Raw genomic sequence first — 25,340 nt, 5'->3', positions numbered from 1 at the left:
CCCTCTTTATCCCACTACGCACCATGACCCACTCCGACCCACCACCCCCATGAACCACTGACCCACCAAAACACATCGTCATCAAATCTGACACATGATCAAAGTTCTCTTCTCTACCGACTAAAGAGTTTATACTTGTAATAAAACCAGGTTGTCAAATTCTAACTAATCGAAGTTTGAATTTCTACGGCTAATCCCTCAAACACCGCTCTGTTACAATAATGATGGATCTGACCTTTACGATATAAAATGGTAAAGTGTTTGTCATGGGCAAACTTACGATGAATTTCAATTAAATTATCATGGTTTAATTATTTCCGTGTTGAATTATCGATACTTCTCAGTGGAAAAGCGGATGAAATTTGAAAGTCCCAAATCAAGGTACGTAGGCCATTACAGATAGAAGCTTACATTACAAATTTTATGTCTATTTTTCTCACAACTTTATGGGTTTATTGCCCTGTGCTCTAAGCGCTCCATATAATAAACAAGCTTTTAGCAATTATTATAAAGCGCATGGTAAGCATATATGGATATATGATGCGAAGCACTGTATTTTTTGTAGAGTTGAATTGAGTTGATTTTGGGTTCAACGTCCCTTTCAGCAGCGAGCCTATATGAAATGGACCTACCCCATGCCGTAAACGTCACCAACACCTAGTGGCCCACTTGCGGGTAAACGTCGATCATCAATATAGAGACGAGTCGAAAGATTGCCGCTAGTGTCCCACTGCCGGCAGGGTTCCGTCGAGTCGAAACAGATATCTCGCGTCGAGATGTTGAAGTTACCACCGCGTCGCAGCGAGGACTTCGTTTTGGTCCGCGCGCCTTCGGTTCGTCGCGGACAATCGCGAAGAGACCAACACGAACTATCGCCAGTCATGTGCATGCGGTTATTATTACATATTATTTTTTCCTGACGAATTGTTCCTAAAGTGATCTCCGAGGGTCAAGAATAACCACTGCCTCAACATTATGAAGTGAAAAATTTTGAGTGGGATAATTGTATGAATTTAGATGGCAACTTTCGTCGATCATTACAAAGTGAGTATGGGAGAAATATGAAATAAAGTAAATAGACATTTTGTTATAAAATTACATGGCGAACGCATTTTATCTTATCCCAAACAGTTATCGTCTCATATATACGGTTAAAATAGCAATCAGATTGACCAAATTAAAACGATCTCAACCATTTATCTCTTTACAAGCGACGTCTCTTTCATCGCCTCCGGGCGAAGTCGAAAAAACACCCGCCCAGTAGTCATAAGGTTGATGGTTCGAACCTCCTCTGGGGTACTTTTTTTAGTGTTTTTAGACTAACCTTAATGTAATCAAATCACACACATAGACGATTTAACATATTTTAGGGTAGTAATTTTGTGGTTCATTGGCGTTTTGTCGCGTCAGAAGATGCTGTCTACAATGCAGCGAGCAGAGAGGGTCGGTGGGTCAGAGTGCGTCATAGTGAGTGATGGGTCACGGTGGGTGGTGTGTCACAGTGGGTCACGCTGGATGATGGGTTGCAGTGGGTCACATGTTGTTGACCCACTGCGGTATTGAGGAAGGTTCGTTAGATTAATTAACTTTAAAAAATAATCCAGTGCCCTGAAACACCAGATTCCAATCAATTTAAGTATCTGTCCAATGCCGTACCGTGAAAAATCAGGGCTCGAGGCGAGAGCATATGGCAGCGCCTCCGTACATATGAGTTGTCAATTTAAAGTTGACTTCTCTGGACTATTATTTCTGCATAATACTTTACTATTTTATCAACAATGAAATCAGAAAGTTTCAGCATTATTACACTGGAATCGTAAAAGTGTGTAATTACTGAATTCACTACAGCTCCATTTTTTCCTTCTGCCAGAACAGTACTTTCCTAGAGCAGTGGCTTAAGCGTTAGTTTCGTAATGTTAGGGATGCGAGGTCGATTCCGCGAGTGGCAATTCAGTAAATTTTTACAATCTACAAAACTGATACTTCTGATGTATACTAACGTGAAAAATATTCAATTTCTCTGGGTCTAAGGGTTGAGACGACCTCCTTCACAGGTGAAACGCCAACAACACAAAATTACATCATCCGTATCAACTTCATTCGTAACCGTCTGGCAAGTAACGTGTTAGGACAAGAATTGATGAACATAAGGGCTAGACACGTCCTTACTGCTGTAGTATGGGCCAAAACTGAGTTCCAAGAAATTGTTGTTAGCTGTACGCAAATTGCTAATAGTGATCGAAATTACAATAGGGATCGCTACTCACGAGAATGATCCTATTTCAGATGTCACCTCTCCTTTCTACTTACAAGAAGGGCGAAACAAAATGCATGGCCGTCATCAGCTAACAATTCTTTATATTCAATTTCTCGTCATGAAATGATAATTCTATCTGTAAATCCGTATACGTAATAATATTATTGCGTTCATGTGTAAACCTAAGAAACATCTGACATTCTCTATATCTTTTCTGTTACTATGAATACCTCCGACTATGTTATTTTTTCTCTTCTTCTGTGGTAATAATAAGAATAAGAATAAGGATAATAATAATTATAATAAAGGAATAACATAAATACAATACCAGTTACATAAACATTATCTTTCCATTCAGAAAAATTAATAATTGCTACGACGGGATTTGAACCCAGGTAGCTACAATGAGAGTTTCCTGTTTTCACAATTTCTTTTAAACAAATCGCCTCAACCTGAGTATTGTTCGTTACTGGCACCTCATGTCCTTTCGACGTGTTCCAAACACTGCAGAACACGAACACCGAAATACTTAGGACAATTAAAATTCCGACCTTGCCCTTCAGAGGAATTCGAACCCCTAGTCGATTGAGCATGATGAACAGCAGCCTCATGATCATTTGTCCTCAATTTGTCACAAACTCCTCATATGAATATAAGAAAATAAACTACAGTAATAGTTATGGAATATAAACATAGAACTGTCTATTTCTACACGTGTTGATACAACTTAAAGAATGTGATATTAGGTTCTGTCGTGTTTTCTTCTTTGGAAATTAGAAGTAAAGACGAATTGTAATGTAAATCTCATCACGGCATCGGGACATTCCCGCAACTGATGACCAGCGCCGTGACTTAGATTATTTTCTGGGGGAGTTTGGCGAGGAAGACCCGGGTTTAATTCCCGACGGGAGCTCATGTGGTTAGGATTTCACGTTAATCAGTAGGTCCCGTTTCATATAGCCTCGCTGCTGAACGGGACGTTAAACTCAAAATCAACTCAACTCTTTTCTGGAGGACAAGCATTAATAAGCTTATTTGGGCCCCTACAAAAAGTTGATTTCTAATTATTGGGCACCTTCTCTCCAACTTTCTTTTAATTTTTATGGGCCTACCGGAGCCTGTAGGCCCTCCCGCACGGCAAGGTCTGCGGTTCCGTTAGCTACTCTCTGGGACCATTCCATACATGGCAAAATTATTAAGGGGACAATATTGATAAATCTCAAAGGCATATGAATAAATATGACTGAAATGGGTCCACGACTCATTTTTGTTCTATTTATCTTTTGTGTGCTGTTTTGTTTATGTAATGTAGCGAGCCTATTTGATGCTTCATTTCTAATTTCATGTTCCTATCGTATATGGAGTAAGAAAATTTTGTCTTAAAATGGGCCCCCTCGAACGGCGGGGCGCTTCTCTGGGGGTTGCCCCCTACAAGTTACGGCTCTTCCGATGACGTAGGCTCAACTGAAGAACATTTCGTGATACTTTCTTCATTGAGCAAGGTGTATATAACTTGTTTTTGAGGTAAACAAGGAAATCTCGAGTAAGTCGTTAAGACACTCACAGAAGTTGCTTATATTTTCATATTTATATTTTATTTATATTTTGTTTATATATATTTTCTGGTATATTTGAGTATCTTGTTTATATTTTTCCATGAAACGATTTTAACTAGGTATTAGTTTGGGTGGGAGTTTAAATGCCGTGATGGGTGAGTGGTTTGCGCATTGAACTTCTATTTGGTGGACCCGGGATCGAATCCCGGCCAGGCTGAAGCTTTGTCAAGTTTTCTTGTTTTAATTTCAATTTCAATGCATACTGAATGTGATAAGCCAGATCTTCACTCCTCTAGAAAGAAGAAGATATTGGAATGAGGAGAATTGGAGAAGGTCTCTGAATGGAGGCAATCATTTACGAAGTTACTTCCAGCAGTTGTTCTAGATTTGATATTTTCAGCTACTTTCAAGCATTTTCTGATTCATATGTGATCAGTGTTTTTATTTCTTTGATTATACAGTATATAATGAAAAAATACATTACATACACAGCAAAATTGATATTAATATTTGATGTTCATTGGACAACACGCTCTGAACCAGAGAGATTGAACTTAGAATGGAAAACTGTTTCGTTAGTCACCTACCTTACAATTTTACCCGTATAAACACCTGGATCGGGGCTACCAATGGCTGTCAATGCCGAGGAAAATTACGTGTAAGTTGGGTTGCATCTGTCTAGGCATTCTCACAAATGCAAATTACCTGGACCCCAGAGGTTAGGGGGGAATTACTTTTGTGGCTGGCTGTACAAAGTAAAAATGAACTTTTTAAAGGTAAATATATTCTTACCTTGTTTGATTACAGGCGAAGTTCGACCTATTCTGCTTCATCTTATTGGTCAACTATTTAATTTGGACACAATTCATAACATCATCCACACATTTTGGAGCATGGGAGTCCAACCATTCTGCATTTTCAGTTCTTTTTTTCGGTGCAGCCTCCCTTGCAGTTGCAGGATATGATGTGTAGAAGCTCCTTGGATGTAGGTGGTAGTGTGATAGGCTGAAGAATACACTTGCCATTTAAGTATGTATCCCCATTGTGAAGCGTCCAGATCATGTCCTAGCCACTGTTGTATTTGGTGGTAAACTCGGAGGAAATGTTGACATGCTGAAGCTCACATTGGAGGCAGAGTTGCTAAATTAATTGTGGTCTTGGGCACAAGCCTGTTGTACTTATAAACTCTCATTTGATCTAAAGATTTAAAATCACGGCCTTTATAAAGTTCAATGAGGAAATTCTTTCCCGCTTCTGATACCCTGTCATAATTCTTGTCAATCGTATTAAATATATTAAATATATTTGTCAATCGTTTCCTGTAATTGTGGGTTGTTTTCAAAGTATACTCCAAGTCATTTTCCCCTTTCTTGTAAACAGTAGAAACAGTATCGCTTCCACTTATGGCATACACATAAAGTATATGTTTTTTTTTTTTCATATCACCAATCTTGTTTTGGACATCTGAAATATTGTATAATCGGGCCGCATGTGACCTAACGCTTCGTAAAGTTGTGACGACAAGTTCAGATACGTACGATCAAGTTGTTGAATCTTATGTGAGTTATGTGAAAACTTACTACATCAAATTATCAACTGTAGTTTTCGATGGTTATGATGATGCTATCATATAAGAGCAAGAAAAAGCTCGAACGGTAAGGAAACGTAACTGTTCAAATATTTAAGTTGAAAGTGAAAATGGTTACATGAAAATGGTCAAGTGGATTTTCTGTCAAACAAATCAAACAAAATACAATTAATAAAACAATTGAAAATTCGTCTTGAGAAGGAATGAATCCACTTAAACGAAGCCAAGAGAGACGCTGAAACCTTAATAGTTACTACTGCTTAGGAAAAAGTCAAATGTATTCGCAAAGTGACTGTGGTACCTTCAGATAGTGACATTCTGGTAATGCTTGTGACGACGAGAAGCAACCATTAATCTCCTCATATCCAGCGTTGGTTCACATGCGGCCCGATTACACTATATTTCAGATATCCAAATCATGATTTTTGATATGAAAAAAAAAACATATATTTTTTGCGCACGCCATGACTGGAAGTGATGCTACTATTACTATTTATATTTTCATAACATTGAAAAAATGTCTTGGAGTATACTCGAAAAAAGCCTACAACTACAGGAAACGGTGTATATACTTAATACGACTGACGCAAATCGTGACAGAGTATCAGAAGCGGGAGAGACGTTCCTCATTGAACTTTATAAAGGCCGTGATTTTAAATCATTAAATCAACTGAGGGTTTACAAAAACAACAGGCTTGTGGCCAAGACCACAATGATTACCACAATTAATTTAGCAACTCTGCCTCCAATGTCAGCTTCAGCACAACATTTCCATAGAGTTTACCACCAAATATAGCAGTAGCTAGGAAATTACCTGGACGCTTCCCAATAGGGATGGAGACTTTTAAATGGCAAGTACGAGGGCCATCCGGAAAGTGGTACCCGTTTGCGCCGCATGAAGCGCTGACGACTCGGGGAGCCGCTGGGCAAGGTCAGACCGCGTTAGTGGCTTGTCTGCCTGCTCTGTGCGAGGTTGCGTGACGCTAGCAGTGCCTATGTTGTGTTTCTGCTCGTTTATAATGATTAAACGAATTGAGAACAATGCCAGTTGTGAAGTGAGGGCCGTGATTAAATTTCTTAATACACAAAACGTTCGACCTTGTGAAATTATTGGCAAATTAAGGAGGTGTATAGAGACAATGTGATGGACGAGTCGTCTGTTCGGCGCTGGTGTCGCAACTTCAACCTGGGGAGGGGGAGTACACACGACGAGGAGCGTTCAGGGAGACCATCTGTCATTACAGACAAACTTCTGAGGTCAGTAGACGAATGCGTGAGGAACGATCGGCGCGTCACAATTGATGAACTCTGTGAACATTTTCCTAATGTGTCTCAAACAATTGTTCATGAAATTGTCAAAGACATCTGCATTATTCAAAAATCTGCATGGTGTGTCCCTCGCATGCTCACAGATGAGCACAAAACCAAGCGCATCGCTGCAGCACTGACGTTTCTGAGACGTTATTCCGATGAAGGAGACTTTTCTGAATCGCATCATTACAGGGGACGAAACATGGGTTTGTTATGCATCACCTGAGAGTAAACGACAGTCCATGGAGTGGCATCACGCTCATTCACCAACCAAACAAAAAAAAAAAAAAAAATCAAGACACTTCCGTCCACCAGGAAACTCATGGCAAATATATTATGGGAACGACGAGGTGTACTGCTCATTGATTTTATGGCCCTTGGAGACACAATTAATGCTAATGCGTATTGTGAAACATTAAAGAAATTACGGCGGGCAATACAAAATCGACGGCGAGGTCTGTTGTCTACAGACGTCATTCTCCTTCATGACAATGCCAGGCCCCATGCAGCTGCGAAATCGCAACAACTTCTGTAGCAATTCAACTAGGAAACCTTAGACTATCCACCGTATAGCCCGGGCTTGGCCCCTTCGAATTTTCGTATCTTTACTAAGCTTAAAGACTTTCTGGCGGGAAAAAGATTTGACAGCGATGAAGAACTTAAACGAGGCGTGACTACGTATCTCAATACGCTGGCGGCGGAGGGACAAATGCCTCAATTTGCTTGGTGATTATGTGGAGAAGTGGTGTAAAGTATGCTCTTTCCAATAAAAATGTGTATATTTGTTAATATATACTACTGTGTCTTTATTGCACAAATGGGTACCACTTTCCGGATGGCCCTCGTATATTTCTCAGTTCACCAGACTACCTCCTGCACCCGAGAAGCTTCTACACATCATATCCTGCAACTGCAAGGGAGGCTGCACCGAAAAAAAGAACTGAAAATGCAGAATGGTTGGACTCCCATGCTCCAAAATGTGTGGACGATGTTATGAATTGTGTCCAAATTAAATAGTTGACCAATAAGATGAAGCAGAATAGATCGAGCTTCGCCTATAATCAAATAAAGTAAGAAAATATTTATCTTTAAAAAGTTCACTTTTACTTTGTACATCACTGCAAACCGTGCTTTCTAAGCACCCGTTGTATTACTTTAAAGCAACCCAATACTTAATACTGAATATAACTACCTAATGATGATTGCAAATATACACTTTAGGCTAGGCCTATAAAATCGGAAACGAGAAAATGGTGGAGAAGAAGACGCAACCTACCGTCAGATTAAAATAAGGAGCTCAGTGATTACGCGAATTACGTGAAAGCGCGACATGTTTGGTTTAAATGTTTATATACACTTAAGTACTGATCCTACATATAAAATATATATGCCATTGAAAAGTTATGTCGTTGGATTCATATAGTTTTTGCAATACTTGCGATACTAAGGCTTCCAAAATATTTTTAAAATGGAAAAACAAGGGGGCTATTTTAATTGTTTTATAAGTTTTATTTTTTCGTGCGACATTATATGATGTGAAATGTGTATCTCACAATAAAGCTAATTCTTTCTTCATTCATTCAGGCCCCGTTTCAACTCCGTATGTATATTCGTTCGTATTTAAGAACGATTCCAGCGATTTTTATAGCGTTTCTCCAGCGTTCCAGCAGTTCAGCCGTTTGAAATTCCATGAAGCGACCACGGGAGATTAGGGGACGTTCAGTATGTTGTTCAGAACATCAAATAGAGCAAATGTAGAAATTTTCAGCTACACATAATTATTTGTAACATTATTACGTAAAATAACCGGCCTACTCGTGCTGACACAATAGTCGCGTGAATGGCGGCCAATAATGCAGCGCGCCACTTGAACACACGTAGCTCCGTAACTATTAGTCTTATATGAACTATAAAAATACCAATGGAAAGATGAAAGTTTGGTAAAAAAATTTTTCACACGGGTAGTTTTACGATATCTGCGATAGGAAAAAACCAAGCAAAGAAAGAGCAAGTTCGTATAATTTCGACTTTTGAGGGGTTCAATGGTTTTGTGCGGCCTTGGATGATGTGTAGTTAAAGTAGGGATGCGCACGAGTCGAGTCGAGACGAGATTTAAGCCTGTCTCGACTCGACTCGAGAAAATGTCTCGACTCGTGTCTTGACTCGACAGTCTCTGTCTCGACTCGACTCGAATTCGAGTCGAGACGTCTCGAAATTCGAGTCGAGACAAAATATATGAGTTAAAATATACACACACATCACCCAGACCATTATGACTACCTACCTAATTGTTAGTATGTCCACCTTTTGGCACGAATAACAACGGCAACGCGTCTTGGCATGGTCGCAATGTACCTCGGTGGGTCGCTGGAGAGAGTTGGCACCACATATGCACACACAGATCATCTAATTCCCGTAAATTCCGGGGAGGGGGTGATGCGCCCTCACGTCACGTTCAATCACATCCTAGATGTGATCGATTGGGTTCAGATCCGGAGAGCGTGGGGGCCAGCACATCACTTGGAACTCGCTCCTGTGTTCCTCGAACCACTCCATCACACTCCTGGCCTTGTGACATGGTGCATTATCTTGTCGAAAAATGCCACTACCGATGAGAAACATGGCCGTCATGAAGGGATGTACGTAGTCTGCAAGCAGCATTCGACGCCTCGGCCGTCATGGTGCCTTGCTCGAGCTCCAATAGACACATGGATGCTCACTTGAATGTTCCCCGGATAATAATTAAGCCGCAGCCAGTTTGTCTCCGCTCCCCAGTATAGATGTCAAGGAGCTGTTCCCTTTGAACACGACGGATTCGCACCTTCACATCGTCATGATGAAGATGATATCGGGATTCATCAAATAATGCAACGCTCTGCCATTGTGCCAAGCTCTAGTGGCGATGGTAACGTGTTCATTTCAGTTGTAGTTGCCGATGTCGTGGTGTTAACATTCGCCGTCGTTAGGAGTGTTCGGTGCACTGTATGTTCAGACTAATGTTGTGAAGGTCTGTGAAAAAAAAAAACAGAAATATTGGGTAAAAAAAAAACAGTTTTTTACGGTTTTCCCGCAATGGGGAAAAAAAGGAAAATTTGGGTATTATCAGAATCATCATTTTTGTTAATCACAGAATCATTTTAGTTAATATGTTAAATCAAACATATTTCATAGAGATATCTTCATTGTTCTATGTAAAATTCCGGAAATTTTGAAACCATTAGAAAAAAATAATTTGTTCGGAAATATTGGCAAAAACAGGAAAATATAGTTTAAAAACTATTTGTTGGCCTGATGCTAGTAATCTTACTTGCTGTAATATGTCTGCAACATATACAGTGGGAAGTCGAAAATTCGAACTAATTGGGACCACAGATAGTTCGGATTTTCAAATTGTTCGGATTTTCGAAAATGACCAAGAAAATGCCATTTAGGCTTACATATACTGTACGGTATGTTCTTCTATCGATACAGTGGTTATTCAGTACATACAGTAATTACAATACCGTACGTAAGGCTACTTACATTTAATGTTTCTGAAGAACCTGCTTGTACTCTAAATAACACTGTTGTTGTAAGTCACACTTAAAACTTATAGGCCTAAGTAAAAAATAAGAATAAAAATACATGACGAACAATTACATATAAATTAACTTTTGTAAAAACACTGACTTCACATAACGTCGATGGACACGCTATTGTTTGTTTATTGCTAGCGTTAAGACAAAATGTAAAAAGCTTCTAGGGACCGCGTTCGGATTTTTGACGTTAGGATTATCGACGTCCTACTATATATACAATGTATTTCGCTAACGGAAAAATACTTAAAGCAACAGGTTTTAATTCTACTTTACACACATATACCGCACAAGTGAGTAAATTTGAGTAGCGAGAAATATATTAAGTGAAACTTCCGTTAGTTATTATTACAGACTAGCAGAATATCCGTTTTTCGCACAAGGAGAATACGTTTCATTTTGGACACAGAGGGCACCAAAACTGTCACCAATGAAGTTGTGGAGCCCCAAAACTATGAATTTGACATTAATACCGATAATTTTCAATTATCTTTACATGTCACCATCCCCCTTAGAGTACTAATGGGGCTGAATGGCGAGTATGGATTCGAGGCCATTTTCGATCATGTATATATCTATATCTATATCTATCTATCTATCTATCTATCTATCTATCTATCTATCTATCTATCTATCTATCTATCTATCTATCTATCTATCTATCTATCTATCTATCTATCGATCTATCTATCTATCTATCTATATCTATATATATATATCTATCTATCTATATCTATCTATCTATCTATCTATATATATATATATATATATATATATATATATATATATATATATATATATATATATATATATATATATAGATATATATACAGAGGCGGATCCAAGGGGGCTATCCCCCCCCTCTCTTCACACTGCATAAAATAGGCTTCAATCCTACTTTACACTGGATAAAACTGCAAACTATGGTTTAGCCCCTCCCTCGATCATATCCTGGATCCACCACTATACTGTATATAATGCTCAAAAAAATTAGGGGTTCAGCTGAAACATCACACAAGACCTTAAGATAGTGTATGAATAAGCTTGTGTTTGACTCATATATATCATACAAGAAGGAATGCTTTAAGATACACTAGAAAAATGGGGCACATACTGGTGTTGGGGCACGGAAAACCTTGTTCACATAGCTCATGACACAAGACGGTTATGTGTGTACCTCTCGAACTGCTCACAAACAGGCAAGGCAACAACACTGATTGTTCCTTAATATGTCATATGATCACTTCGAATAGCCAACAGAGCCTCGCACCTGCGTGGCATGGATTCAATCAGATTATCGATAAGTTCTTGGGGAATGTTGTGCCACTCATCCAGAAAAGCGACTTCCAGCTCTGGAATGGTTGTTGGATTTACTGGCCTAGCGGCAATTCGTCTGCCATGCATATCCCAGACATGCTCAATCGGAATGAGATCCGGAGAGCATGCTGGCCACTTCATCCGAGCGATACCCTCAGCATCCAGCATCTCATTCACTAACCGAGCTCTGTGAGGACGAGTATTGTCATCCATGAAAAGGAACGAACCACCAATGGCACCAGCATAAGGAAGAACAAGAGTTTTCATGATCTCATCCCTATATCTGAGAGCCGTCAAAGAGCTATTTCGGATGATGTGGAGCTTAGTACGCTCACCAATGCTGATTCCTGCCCACACCATCAGTCCACCACCATGATACTGGGATCTTTCTCGCACAAACATGGGATTGTGTCGTGTTCTACAATCTCTCCAGATGAAAACACGTCGATTATCAGGCTCCACACTGAATCGAGACTCGTCAGAGAACAAAACATTGCCCCATTCATTGCGTCCCAACTCACGATGTTCCTCTGCCTACGCTCTTCGATCAACACGGTGTCGTGCAGTTAATGGGACACACACCATAGGCCTACGTGCGTAAAGACCACCTTCTCGAAGGCGATTGCGGACCGTTTGAGTAGATATTGTGCGTCCTGTTGTTGTTCGGAAGGCTTGCGGGAGCAGAGTTGTATTCTGACGCCGGTTTCGACGAGCTGTTAACAAGAGATAACGATCGTCTCTGGCTTTGGTTGCTAGTGGACGGCTCTATCCTTGTCTTCTTCGAACACTTCAAATTGTTTGAAATCGATTCCACAATCGGGAAATCGCACTTTGTGCCACTCCTATGGCATGTGGCACCTCCCGCTGTAACTGACCAGCTTCCAACCTGCCGACAGCTCGCCATGCCAACGATTCTGGCAAATCACGTTGTTGCGCAATTTCACTACGTAGATTTGTAACGCACTAAACACAATGAGAACAAAGGTATCCTGGAGCTGGAATGTGTTAGCGCCACGTCACTGATCACGTGCACAGATGTTTCAACCTAATTTTTTTGATCAGTACTGTATATATATGTATATATTAGCTAAATATACCCATTCTTCGCATGGAAGTCAAGGCCTGTGGAAGTATTACCCTCATTTCCGCGACCGCGAAAACTATGGATCTGAGACTAAATCGATCATTTTGGATTACTTTTACATTTCTCGGTATATCCCCCCTCCCCCGCTGATTCTCGGTCCGCATACAATGGTAGCTGAATTTGCAAATCATCGCTAATGGAACTGTCACCATTGTTCTCAGCGATCACGAAAACTATAGATTTGACACTAATATCGGTCATTTTGTATTACTTTTACATGTTTCGGTATCCGCACCCCCCGCTGACTCCCGGCCCGTATTCAATGGTAGCTGAATTTGCAAGTGATCACTAATGAAAGTGTCACCATTTATCTCAGCGACCGCGAAAACTATGGATTTGACACTAATATCGGTCATTTTGGATTACTTTTACATCTCTCGGTATATCCCCCCTCCTCTGATTCTCGGCCTGCATACAATGGTAGCTGAATTTGCAAGTCATCGCTAATGGAAGTGTCACCATTGTTCTCAGCGACCGCGAAAACTATGGATTTGACACTAATATCGGTCATTTTGTATTACTTTTACATGTTTCGTTATCCCCACCCCCCGCTGACTCCCGGCCCGCATACAATGGTAGCTGAATTTGCAAGTGATCACTAATGAAAGTGTCACCATTTATCTCAGCGACCGCGAAAACTATGGATTTGACACTAATATCGGTCATTTTGGATTACTTTTACATCTCTCGGTATATCCCCCCCCCCTCTGATTCTCGGCCTGCATACAATGGTAGCTGAATTTGCAAATCATCGCTAATGGAACTGTCACCATTGTTCTCAGCGACCGCGAAAACTATGGATTTGACACTAATATCGGTCATTTTGTATTACTTTTACATCTCTCGGTATATCCCCCCTCCTCTGATTCTCGGCCTGCATACAATGGTAGCTGAATTTGCAAGTCATCGCTAATGGAAGTGTCACCATTGTTCTCAGCGACCGCGAAAACTATGGATTTGACACTAATATCGGTCATTTTGTATTACTTTTACATGTTTCGGTATCCCCACCCCCCGCTGACTCCCGGCCCGCATACAATGGTAGCTGAATTTGCAAGTGATCACTAATGAAAGTGTCACCATTTATCTCAGCGACCGCGAAAACTATGGATTTGACACTAATATCGGTCATTTTGGATTACTTTTACATCTCTCGGTATATCCCCCCCCCTCTGATTCTCGGCCTGCATACAATGGTAGCTGAATTTGCAAATCATCGCTAATGGAACTGTCACCATTGTTCTCAGCGACCGCGAAAACTATGGATTTGACACTAATATCGGTCATTTTGTATTACTTTTACATGTTTCGGTATCCCCACCCCCCGCTGACTCCCGGCCCGCATACAATGGTAGCTGAATTTGCAAGTGATCACTAATGAAAGTGTCACCATTTATCTCAGCGACCGCGAAAACTATGGATTTGACACTAATATCGGTCATTTTGGATTACTTTTACATCTCTCGGTATATCCCCCCCCCCTCTGATTCTCGACCTGCATACAATGGTAGCTGAATTTGCAAATCATCGCTAATGGAACTGTCACCATTGTTCTCAGCGACCGCGAAAACTATGGATTTGACACTAATATCGGTCATTTTGTATTACTTTTACATGTTTCGGTATCCCCACCTCCCGCTGACTTCCGGCCCGCATACAATGGTAGCTGAATTTGCAAGTGATCACTAATGAAAGTGTCACCATTCATCTCAGCGACCGCGAAAACTATGGATTTGACACTAATATCGGTCATTTTCTATTACTTTTACTTGTCTCGGTATCTCAACTTCCCCTTCCCGGTGACCCCAGGCCCGGTGCCGCATAGCATGAATTTGGAAGTTAATGCGATCGGAGTTTCACCATTTATTTCAGCGACCGCGAAAACTATGAATTCAACACTAATACTATATCTGTTATTTTCTACTACTTTTACATGTCCCGGTAAACAACCCCTGAGACCCCCTGGTTCGAATTTTGATAAAATCGTTTAACTCTGGTCTGAAGCCTGGACCAAGGTATTCGTGACTAAAATTTGGTAACTCTCGGTCAATTTGTCTGGTTCCCAAGCCGGTTCCGGTAAACGCCTCCCCCTGAGACTCCCCTGGTTCGAAATTTAAAAACAATTTTTCGTCTTGATCTCGGGCCTAGGCCAAGGTACCCCTGATCAAAATGTGGTAACTCTCGGTCCACTCGTCTGGTCCCCAGGCCGCATACAGACAGACAAACACACAAACAAACTATTTATTTTATTTATACAGTATTAGACTAGATAGATTTTTGCAAATTATACCAGATTTTCATATTATCTTTCCGAACTAATTTTAGAGACCCGCTCCTACTTATCTTTATATGTATACAGTATAGCTATATTTATATCTATATCTGGTCTTACAAATAATAAAGACTCTCTAAAAATATTCTATCAAAATGCTCGTAGCTTACGTGGTCGAACATGTGATTTCTTTTGTAGTGTATTAACTAACAATTACGATCTAATTGCAATCACTGAGACATGGATTAACGAATCTCATTATGATGCTGAGTTATTTGATAACAGATATACTGTGTTGAGACAAGACAGAAACTCTGTCAAAACCTGTAAAACAAGGGGTGGGGGTGTTCTTATTGCAGCCCTAAGTAAACATTGCATGTTCTTATTGGACAGGTGTGATGATAATTATGACTGCTTGATTGCCAAAATAAACAGTGAGGGGAAAACCATATATATTTGTGTTGTGTATTTCTCACCGGGATCTAATATTGAATTGTATAATGATTTATTTACTCGACTTGAAATTAATTGTCCTCAAGGTTGTCCTGTTCTCCTGATTGGTGATTTCAATTTATCGGAAATAAACGGTACGGAATTTAATTTTGAAACAAGCTCTTCTAAATGTAAGAATTTATATGAATTTATGTCTTATTATAATTTGGAATCATTAAATAATGTAACGAACGAAAATAATCGTACGTTAGATCTGGTTCTGTCTAATATAACGAATATAGAAGTCAGTAGGGAATATTGTCCACTAATTCCAGAAGATGTACACCATCCATCCTTAGTAATAAACGTGATGCAGCAGGGGACCGCGAAGATTAAAAAGAAAACTAATATATCAGGATATAATTTTAGGAAAGCTAATTTCTTAGAGTTGTATCTTGAATTCTCATCTATTGACTGGAACTGCCTAAAGAAATATGAAAACGCCAATGACCTAGTTGATAATCTCTATTATATTATTTATAGTGTATTTGACAAGTGTGTGCCACTTAAAAACAACTCAAGAACAGCTTATCCATGCTGGTTTACAAATGAAATTATCAAAAAAATCAAAACTAAAGCAAGGTATCATAAAAAATACAAATGTAATAAAGAAGTAAATTATCTCAATAAATTCAATGAATTGCGTAGGGAAATAAAGAAAGAAATTAAGCTAGCATACAGAGCGTTCATACAAGATTCTGAAAATAACATTAATAACAATGCTAATGAATTGTGGAATTTTATAAAAAATAAGACTAAGCATCTTCTTGGGGGGAAATTAAATTATGAGGGACGCGAACTTTATCATAATGATGAAATAGCCAATGCTTTTGCACAGTATTTCTCGTCAGTATATGTGCCAGATATAGGCTTCAATGACATTCCTACGAACAATTTATTAACTTATGTAAGTAACAAACTAGAGTTACTTACCATTGAGGAAATCACTCAATCTGAAGTAGGAATGGCAATCAAAAAATTAAAGCCCAGAACTGCTGTTGGCCCTGATGGAATACCTCCATATATCGTAAAGGGTTGTATAGATGCGTTTACATATCCGCTAAGCATTGCATTCAATCTCGCTTTAAAAACATGCGTTTTTCCGGATAAATGGAAATCATCTATAGTTTGCCCAATACCAAAAACCAATGATAAACATGAAATAAATAACTACCGGCCTATATCAATTTTACCTACTTTTGCAAAGATATTTGAACAAATCCTATACCGACGGATAATTGACCACATCCAACCCGTAATCTCACCATATCAACATGGCTTTATCCCACACAAATCAACAACAGCAAACCTTGCACTTATCACAGAGTTTATAGCAAATTCGTTAGATGTAGGATGTCAGGTTGATGTAATATATATAGATTTTGAAAAGGCATTTGACAGAGTTAATCACAAGGTACTATTACATAAGCTAGGCGAATATAATTTCTCTTCTCCCTTGATCAAGTTCTTTTCATCATATTTAAATCATCGAACACAAACTGTTATCTACAAGGAATATAAATCATCTGATTATATTGCATATTCTGGAATTCCCCAGGGCTCTAATCTAGGTCCGTTATTGTTCCTTTTATTCATTAACGATCTCCCTGATCATATATTATTAAGTAACAAATTGCTTTTTGCTGATGACCTCAAAATATATGGTAGGATAAAGACCATCCATGACTGTCTCGATTTACAACGTGACATGGAAAATATTGCTAATTGGTGTTCTCTTAACAAACTTAATGTAAACATAAACAAATGTAACATTTTATCGTTTACCAGAAACAAAAGTCAAATAGAGTTTGATTACTCAATGAATCAGATCTTACTAAATAGATTAAATTCAGTCAGAGATCTTGGAGTTATATTTGATACGAAACTGACATTTAATAACCATATAGAGAACATAGTTAACGAATCTTTCAAGATGTTAGGGTTCATAATTAGAATTGGAAAGGAATTTAACAATAGTACTACACTAACAAAAATGTATTATGCCTATGTGCGATCAAAACTGGAATATGCTGCTGTGATTTGGAACCCATCACAACAGCAATACAGACACCAACTGGAAAAGGTCCAATCTAAATTTATCAAATACTTGACGTACAAGACAACTGGAATCTATCCATATTATGAAAATTATCTAACATTAATAGACAACTTCTGTATCCCTACACTTGAACAAAGGCGAAATGTGACAGATTTGATTTTTCTCCATAAAATAGTACAAAACGAATTTAATTGTACAGATCTCATATCAACATTAAATTTTCATGTCCCAACACTTAAAACTCGTGCTAATAACTCTGGTCTGTTTTATTGCAAAAAAGTAAGGACCAACGTATTATTGAAATCACCAATTTGGAGAATGTGTTCTACTTATAACAAAATATGTATCAAACACAAAGAAATTGACATCTGCAATATGAACTCTATGTTTAAGAAAACTATTGTAAATGTATTATGTAATACACCAACACTATAATTGGGCTTATGCCTGTTGTGTTGATGGCAAATAAATAAATAAATAAATAAATATGCATATAACAAACGCAGGAATTACCCCATAAACAACGCTCCTGGAGGACCCCTTTCTCAAAAAATTTGCTGGGGAAACACTTGTACAAACTTCAGTTTTCGTACCGGACGATTACCGAGACCTGGTGAAAAAAAAACTCCTTTAGCGATCGAATTAAAAAAATAGTTCTCCTCAGGTTAGTATTCACTGATAATATTTTTATAAAATTTAAATTTGATGGGGAAATCAGTGGACTTTGAATACATCCACATCGTATCCACTGAGTTGCGAAATTGTGTACCTCCAGACATGGACGGCCGAAGAAAATTTTCTAGGGGGACATCTTCAATGTTTGCTATATTAGTATGGCATTTAATGTGCATGGTTTGTTATATTACGTATACATTTTCGTGAGCCAGGGAGGTTCATTCTTATCAAACACGGAGATTATGAAGGAGCAGATCTACTGTACAAAATATAATAAAAACATCTCTTTCGGATTTCTATCATCCCGCAGTCCAACCCCGAGACGGAAATATAAGAGATAGGCTTTTTGTTTTTAAACAAGATAACGTGTCTAGCGAATGCTTTACATTGTGAAGATTATATTAGTTAAAATTAAACGAATATAATTTTATAACTTAATATACATATTACTAAATGTTTAGCTCCCCGTTGCTATGTTGTTAGCGATGCGCCTTTCTCGAACGAGGTTTGATTCATGGTAGGAGCTCATGTGTTTCAAATCCGACATTAAACTGTACGTTCACGTCTTGTAGAGCTTTGCTCCTAAAAACGACGCTAAACTATAATCTAATTTAATATTACTAAATATTAAAAAATAATGACTTACCAATGTGACGTCATCAAATCCATTTTATACTTTCACTTAATCCAGTGGATATTAATATAACAATTACAAGACACACGCGCATATAAATACTCAGAAACAAGCATACACACGTACACATACACAAATATGAACATTTCAAATCTATTTACATGTGGTGGACTGCACTGCATCAAGCACTGTTATCTTCGTCATCTATTCATGTATCTGCATTTTCTGATTCATCCACAGATTTGTTATTTGTACGCATCAATCATTTTAGCATTTTCAGGAAGGTTTAGGGTTCGTTCTTCATTTAAAGAGTCGGTTCTCTGTATTGGAAACAGAATGAGGGGCGGGAGGGGGAATTTATACTTTATGAATGGTTAACATTTTAAGAAATATATACAAAACATGCCGCTTCCGATGCAGCACTGAAGCATTTCTTTTAGCGGTGTACTACTAGTGGTACCCTGATGATAATACCCCCTCCCCTCTCAAGTTGTAAAGTGAGAAGGGACAGAAACATCCCAGACACTCAGGGTTCAGTTGACAATAATAAAACTATGGGTAAGTAAACATCTTGTGCAGAGTCACGTTTTGCTTATTTTTGAACATTTCTGTGAAATCAACAATACAACAGTGGAAATACTAACTGGTTTTATTACTCCAACCATCGCTTCAACTAAGGGATAATTCCCAACGGTCAGTGAGCCATCTAAATTTTCGTTCTTTTTCTGTTTTCGTTCTCTTTCTCTTTTTCTGTCCTCGTTCTTATTCTCCACATGTTTAATGAAGTAGGGGGCGCCCAACCCCTCAACATTTGGACGTCTTTTCCTCTTGGTTTCGCCACTTGTTGAAGACAATCACCACAGCACTCCTCGAACACCTGACAAGTCCTGCGGTTTCCGAAATTCTCGTGCCGAGTGTTTCTGAGCGAGTACTTTCTTCAAAATAATATTAAAAATTATAGAAAGATTTTCGAGACATTCGAGTCGAGTCGAGATTTTTACCGGCTGTCTCGACTCGTCTCGAATTTTACAAAGAGTGTCTCGAGTCGAATCTCGACTCAAATTCGAGTCGAGTCGAGTCGAGATTCGAGACATGTCTCGACTCGAGCGCATCCCTAGATATAGAGATTTGCAGTGTTTCCTCTCGACTTTTGGAGACTTTATTATGCATTAATGAGTGCCTAGATAGTAGAGAAAGACTGTCTTAATATTTATATTACTAGAATTTTTTTTTATTTTTTTTTTTTGCTCAGTTAGTGAGACCTAGACTCTATATGTTTCAGATGAAAGATGGTTTGCCTATTTACTTGAAGGGAGGTCAAAAGGATAAGATCTTGTACCGAGCAACATGGGTGCTTATTGGTTTTGGACTCGCCATGTGTCTTCACTTCTTTTACATTGCTGCCAGCCCTAAAATGAGAAACGATGTGTAACAGTTATATTTCTTCTTTTGAGACCGTAAGTAGTATTTCAGAATTGTAATAAAAAAAATAATATTCTTACGTTGAAATCACGTAGAAACTCAAACTGAGTGAATTCTTGTTAAAAGTAATAGAGCATATTTCTAGCAGCGATTTGTGAGCTTTTTCTGTTATGCAAGAAGCTGTAAGTTAATTTCTGAACTAACTACATTATACCTTGGATTACGATTAGGAATTAGATTTTTGAGCTTTCGGTATCTATGCTTATGTTAATCCGTCATTTATATGGAACGATGTCCATCGGTGATCACACAGACCGGGAAATTGGGGAGGAAAAAAGGAATGCAGAAGAGAGGAAGCAGCCTGAGTACCATCCCGGCATTTGCCTGGTGTGAGTGAAGAAAATCCAGGAAAGCCTCACGCAGGATGGCTGGCCTGGAAAAAAGCTTTAATACTTTTTCAAGGCGACAGCGTTAATGACTTCACTACGTGGGGCCATGATATTACACGTAAATTTGTAAAATGCAACATTTAGTAACGAATTGTTAAATTAATATATGAATAAAATTTTAATTGTGCTCACCAGCTTTTCAAAGAATAATACAATGATTTCTATGTGTAATTTTCTAGTTCCGTATTGGTTCGAAAATAACCAGCACTTTTTGAAAAAAAAAAATCCAAATTTCAACTGCAAAATGTTAAGGTAGGTCTTTAATTCGCGTCCTTACAATCATTATAAGACTATTACACAAAAGTCAACTGAATTCACACACGTAACCCATTTGTTCAAAATGTTACAAAAAATAGTGACAGTACGATGTATTATAAAAGTATTCAGCAACTTTGCAGCACACCCCTGTGGCGTTATGCAACCATGATCTCACTAAAGAATGTGTGGTTGCCTATAAGCATGCTACTTTGCCGTAATTAACCAACAGACTTTGAGATGTTTCATGATCTAACTTCAACCATTACCACCAGATTTCAAAGAAATTTATGTGGATTCACCGGGGAGGCATACTCTTTCAAACAAAAAGAATATTCAAAATCGGTTTGTTGGAGTTATGCGTGAACATACCTACAGTATATAGATATACTGGGTGTTCCACTCGAAAGATGCCCCACAAACATTTGCTTAAATTACACTTAAAGGCTTTGCATAAAAATCAGGAAATGAAATGAACATGTTATACCATGTTTATGGGGATATAAAGGTGAGTCACAAAAGGTGCTGGAAGTGACCGCCTTCGACTTATGAACACAGTTGTACACGACGCTGCAGATTCTCGAATGTTCTTGGCAGAACCTCTGGTGTCACTGCCTGGATTTCACGGATAATGTTCTCTCGTAAATCTTCCAAGTTGTGAAGTTTGTTCCTGAAGACCTTGCCTTTTAGTCAGGTGGTATTAAATCAGGTGACAATGGAGGCCACACTTCTTTAGAAATCACGCTGCTGGGTAAAAATAATTCGACCTCAGCCATGGTCATTGGAGAAGTGTGTCATGTGGCACTATCATGTTGGTACCAGCCGAGGGTAAGTCCCCTTCATCGTCCAAGTGGTTCATAAAGTCTCGAAACATTTCGATGTAAACTGCACTTGTCACAGTAGACTTGAAAAAAAAATTGGTTCGATTATGCGACGCTGTGATATTGCACAGAACATATAGGCCTATATATATAGTGTGTGGAAATAAGTATGTGCTTTTATTATGTAATTAATTGAAAGTTACTTGAATCTTAAATGTAATAGGTAGTTTTCCCTTATTACCATGGGCGCCCGAAAAAAAAATTCTAGAAGGGCTCAAATCCCGGGTTGCTATTTTACGTTTGATATTTTTTATTTGTATTAAGAAAATTTTAATAAATTTAATACATTTTCGTGAGACAGGGGGGAGTTCGGGCCCCACCCTGCCCTTCCCTTCGGGCGCCCATGATATTACCAGGAAGTCTTTAAAATAAGAAATATCGCTTACTTGAATTTTGAAAAGGAAAACTGATATAGGTAAGAAGTGAAATTTAGATTTAAAAGCTGTAATGTATTCTGAACATTGATTTACCTATGTAAGTTACAGGAAAAGTAATGTAAGTACATATGCAGGCATTTGCTATATAATCAAATTATGTTATCATTTTGTCAAAGGACAGTAATTTCATAACATAATTCTACTTAATAGACATGTGTAGGGAAATAATTCAACAACATTGGCAATATAAACCGAACCTACACCACTTGTAGGTGGATGGTTGCAGTAATGTTCAGAATGTCACTACAAACTAAGTTGCAGCTGGAAGCTTTTTCACGTTTACAAAGTCATATTACTTCAGAAAATTACGAAATACTTTTTAAAATGAAAATAAATCAGGTTGGAATGAGCTCAGATCAAATTTTGCTAAGTTTCGATTATTGCTTTCGGTGTTCTGAGAACTAAGAAGATATATTGAAACGTTCGAGAGAAGTTTAATCACGTGAAAAACAAAATAAAAACATTTACTAGTATAATTTCTTTTCCACTTTAGTGATCTTTTAGGTGCTTTCTTTCAGTATTTATCTCTTTCTCTGACTATATATGTGTATATAATAATCCAATTAAATTTTAAATAATTACGTACTATGTATTTTTTTCTTTACAGGGAATGCTTGTCTTCCGGAGATGACTTGATTTCTTATATATTTACAATGGAAAACTTTGATAACTCTTTTTACGTAATCAATATGAACGTGTAAAATCATAAGCATGTAAATATTTGGAATTTTTATGTAATTTTATATCAGTATTTAAAATGAAATATATTTATAATTTAATCGAAAAGGTTTCAAATGTATTGTTATTTATGAACATATGCTATTTACAAAAATGTTTTGTTCTGAAAGTAATTCCATAAAAAAAATGGTAGTGCTTTAAAATTACCAACGAAAATATTTAACACAATATATTTTGTGCTAGATAAAAATAAATAACAGTCCTTCCAACTTCATTTTTAGACTTCCAAATTACGTTATGCATGAGTGTTAGGAGTCCTATAGAACATGTTCTTCATTGAAAAGCATCAGAGCAACAATGTAAGAGATATCGATTTTTTTCGGAATCGATTTGGCGTCCCAGGAATAGGTTCCATCTACTCCGTTAACCCTCTATTCAAACCAGAAGTTGTAGAAATTGACCGTTTCCGTTTTAAATGTTGATCACAATATAACAAAAAATGTAATCGATACCGACAAGGAGATTTTTTTAGGATCGATTCAGTGTCTTAAGAAAATGTACCATCTTCACCTGTAATCCTCTACTAAAACCATCTTCACCCATAACCGGAAGTGGTAGAAATTTACCAGTACTTCCAATTTAAATATTAGTATTCTTAGGCGAAATATCAGTTTCACGTCCCACGATTCAGGCCCGTATCCACGGGGGTCTAAGGGGCCGGGCCCCCCTAAGATTTTGCTGGCCCTCTAAAATTTTCATGGTAGGCTTGCAAATGAACTATAATGTGGTTGGATCGGCTCCCCTAAGTTCTACAGGCCCCTCCCCTACATTTTTGGACTGGCTACCGGCCTGCCACGATTGTGTCCTTTAGGCTAAGGGAGACGAACGATTAAGGAAAATGCCCCACGCCGTAAACGTCGCCAACATCTAGTGGTCCACTTGCCGGTAAATGTCAATCGTCGATATAGCGACACGTCGAAGGATTACTGCTCGTGTACCACTGGCGGCAGGTTTTCGTCGAGTCGAAACGAGCGAAGACTTCATTTTGGTCCGCGCTCCTTTGATTCGTCGCGGAGAATCTCGAAGGGACTAACACGAACTATCGCCAGTCATGTGCATGCGGTTGTTATTAGATATTATTTTTTCCCCCATTGTTTCTAAAGTGAGCTCCGAGTGTCAAGAGTAACCTCTGCCTCTACATCAATGATGTAAAAAATCCTGAGATGAGTGTGTATAATTGTATGAATTTAAATGGCAACTGTCGCCGATTATTAGAAAGTGAATATGAGAGAAGTATGAAATAAAGTAAATAGACGCAGGTCAATTTGTTATAAAATTACATTGCGAATGCATTTTATCTGATCCCAAATGGTTATAGTCGAATATACACGGTTAAAAAAGCTCTGATTGGCCAAATTAAAGACACCTCAATGATTTATCCCTTTACAAGCTAGGTTTTCTTCATTCCCTCCGTGGCGAAGTCGGAAAAACACTCACTTAGTAATCATAACGTTGGTGGTTCGCACCCACACCGGAGTACTTGTGCTGCTTTTAGACTCACCTTAGTGTAAACAAATCATGCATATAAGAGATTTAACATATTCTGGGGGAGTAATTTTGTGATTCATTGGCGTTTCGTTGCTTCTTTACCACTGGTGGTATAATTTTCAAAACGGAAGTGCGGCCATTGCGGATCGTCGGTGCGGGGCCGCCAATTTTTGGCGAGATGTTAGTTGTCCATTGGTGGTCAACCGATGGGGTGAATAATTATGGAAGCATTGAGAATATGGGAGACCCCGCACCTGGGTGTGGATGACATCACAACGACGCGCCATAACGCCAACAATAATCTGTCCTCTGAGGCGCATTTCAATGTATACAATGAAGTACCGTAATTGAAGAAAGATTCGCTATTGTTGAACTTTAAGTGCGGATGCGGTCGATAAAGGAGGGAAGGGAAAAGTTCGCCAACAGTTTTCCAAATCGTCAGATTCCCGCCAAGTTTCCAATTCTAAATCTGCTGAAGAAATGGAGAGCAACAGAATGGGTTGCGATTACGCCTCCAAAAGACCTACATCTGAGTTTTCAAGCAAAATGCACGAAATGATGACAACATTGGCCCAACGAGGTGGTACCTCCGACAGAACGTCGACGTGTGCTCCATCAGTTGCACATGCGGGTGTACATGCAATTATGGTGCATGAATTAAAACTACTTGACAAGATAAGCATGCCAAATATTGCAATTGACTCAATCAGATCATAGCGGATGGGTTTTTGGGCCCAGTTATCTTGTGGGTGATAAAGCTTGGTTTCATCTCTCTGGGTATCGGAACTCC

The 25,340-nt window shown here is 38.6% G+C and overlaps 1 protein-coding gene across 2 annotated transcripts in view; it reads left to right on the top strand.

The window, feature by feature from the left end:
* Nucleotides 1-23,110, top strand: part of LOC145663531 (cytochrome c oxidase subunit 7A, mitochondrial-like) — a 55,010-nt gene extending 31,900 nt beyond the window's left edge. Inside the window, exons 3-4 of one of the 2 annotated variants that reach the window (XM_081729639.1) lie at nucleotides 20,163-20,337; nucleotides 22,932-23,110. In XM_081729639.1, coding sequence (XP_081585765.1) covers nucleotides 20,163-20,312 — 150 coding nt within the window. In that variant the 3' untranslated portion in view covers nucleotides 20,313-20,337; nucleotides 22,932-23,110. The remainder of the gene's footprint in view (nucleotides 1-20,162; nucleotides 20,338-22,931) is intronic. The other variant, XM_081729641.1, reaches the window with a different exon arrangement.
* The last annotated feature ends 2,230 nt before the right edge of the window (nucleotides 23,111-25,340 follow it).

Source organism: Thermobia domestica, chromosome 11 (assembly GCF_964235325.1).
Source record: "Thermobia domestica chromosome 11, izTheDome1.hap1.1, whole genome shotgun sequence".
Taxonomy (NCBI): domain Eukaryota; kingdom Metazoa; phylum Arthropoda; class Insecta; order Zygentoma; family Lepismatidae; genus Thermobia; species Thermobia domestica.
Note: the sequence above shows the minus strand (reverse complement) of the source record. Positions and strands in the feature narration are given on the sequence as shown.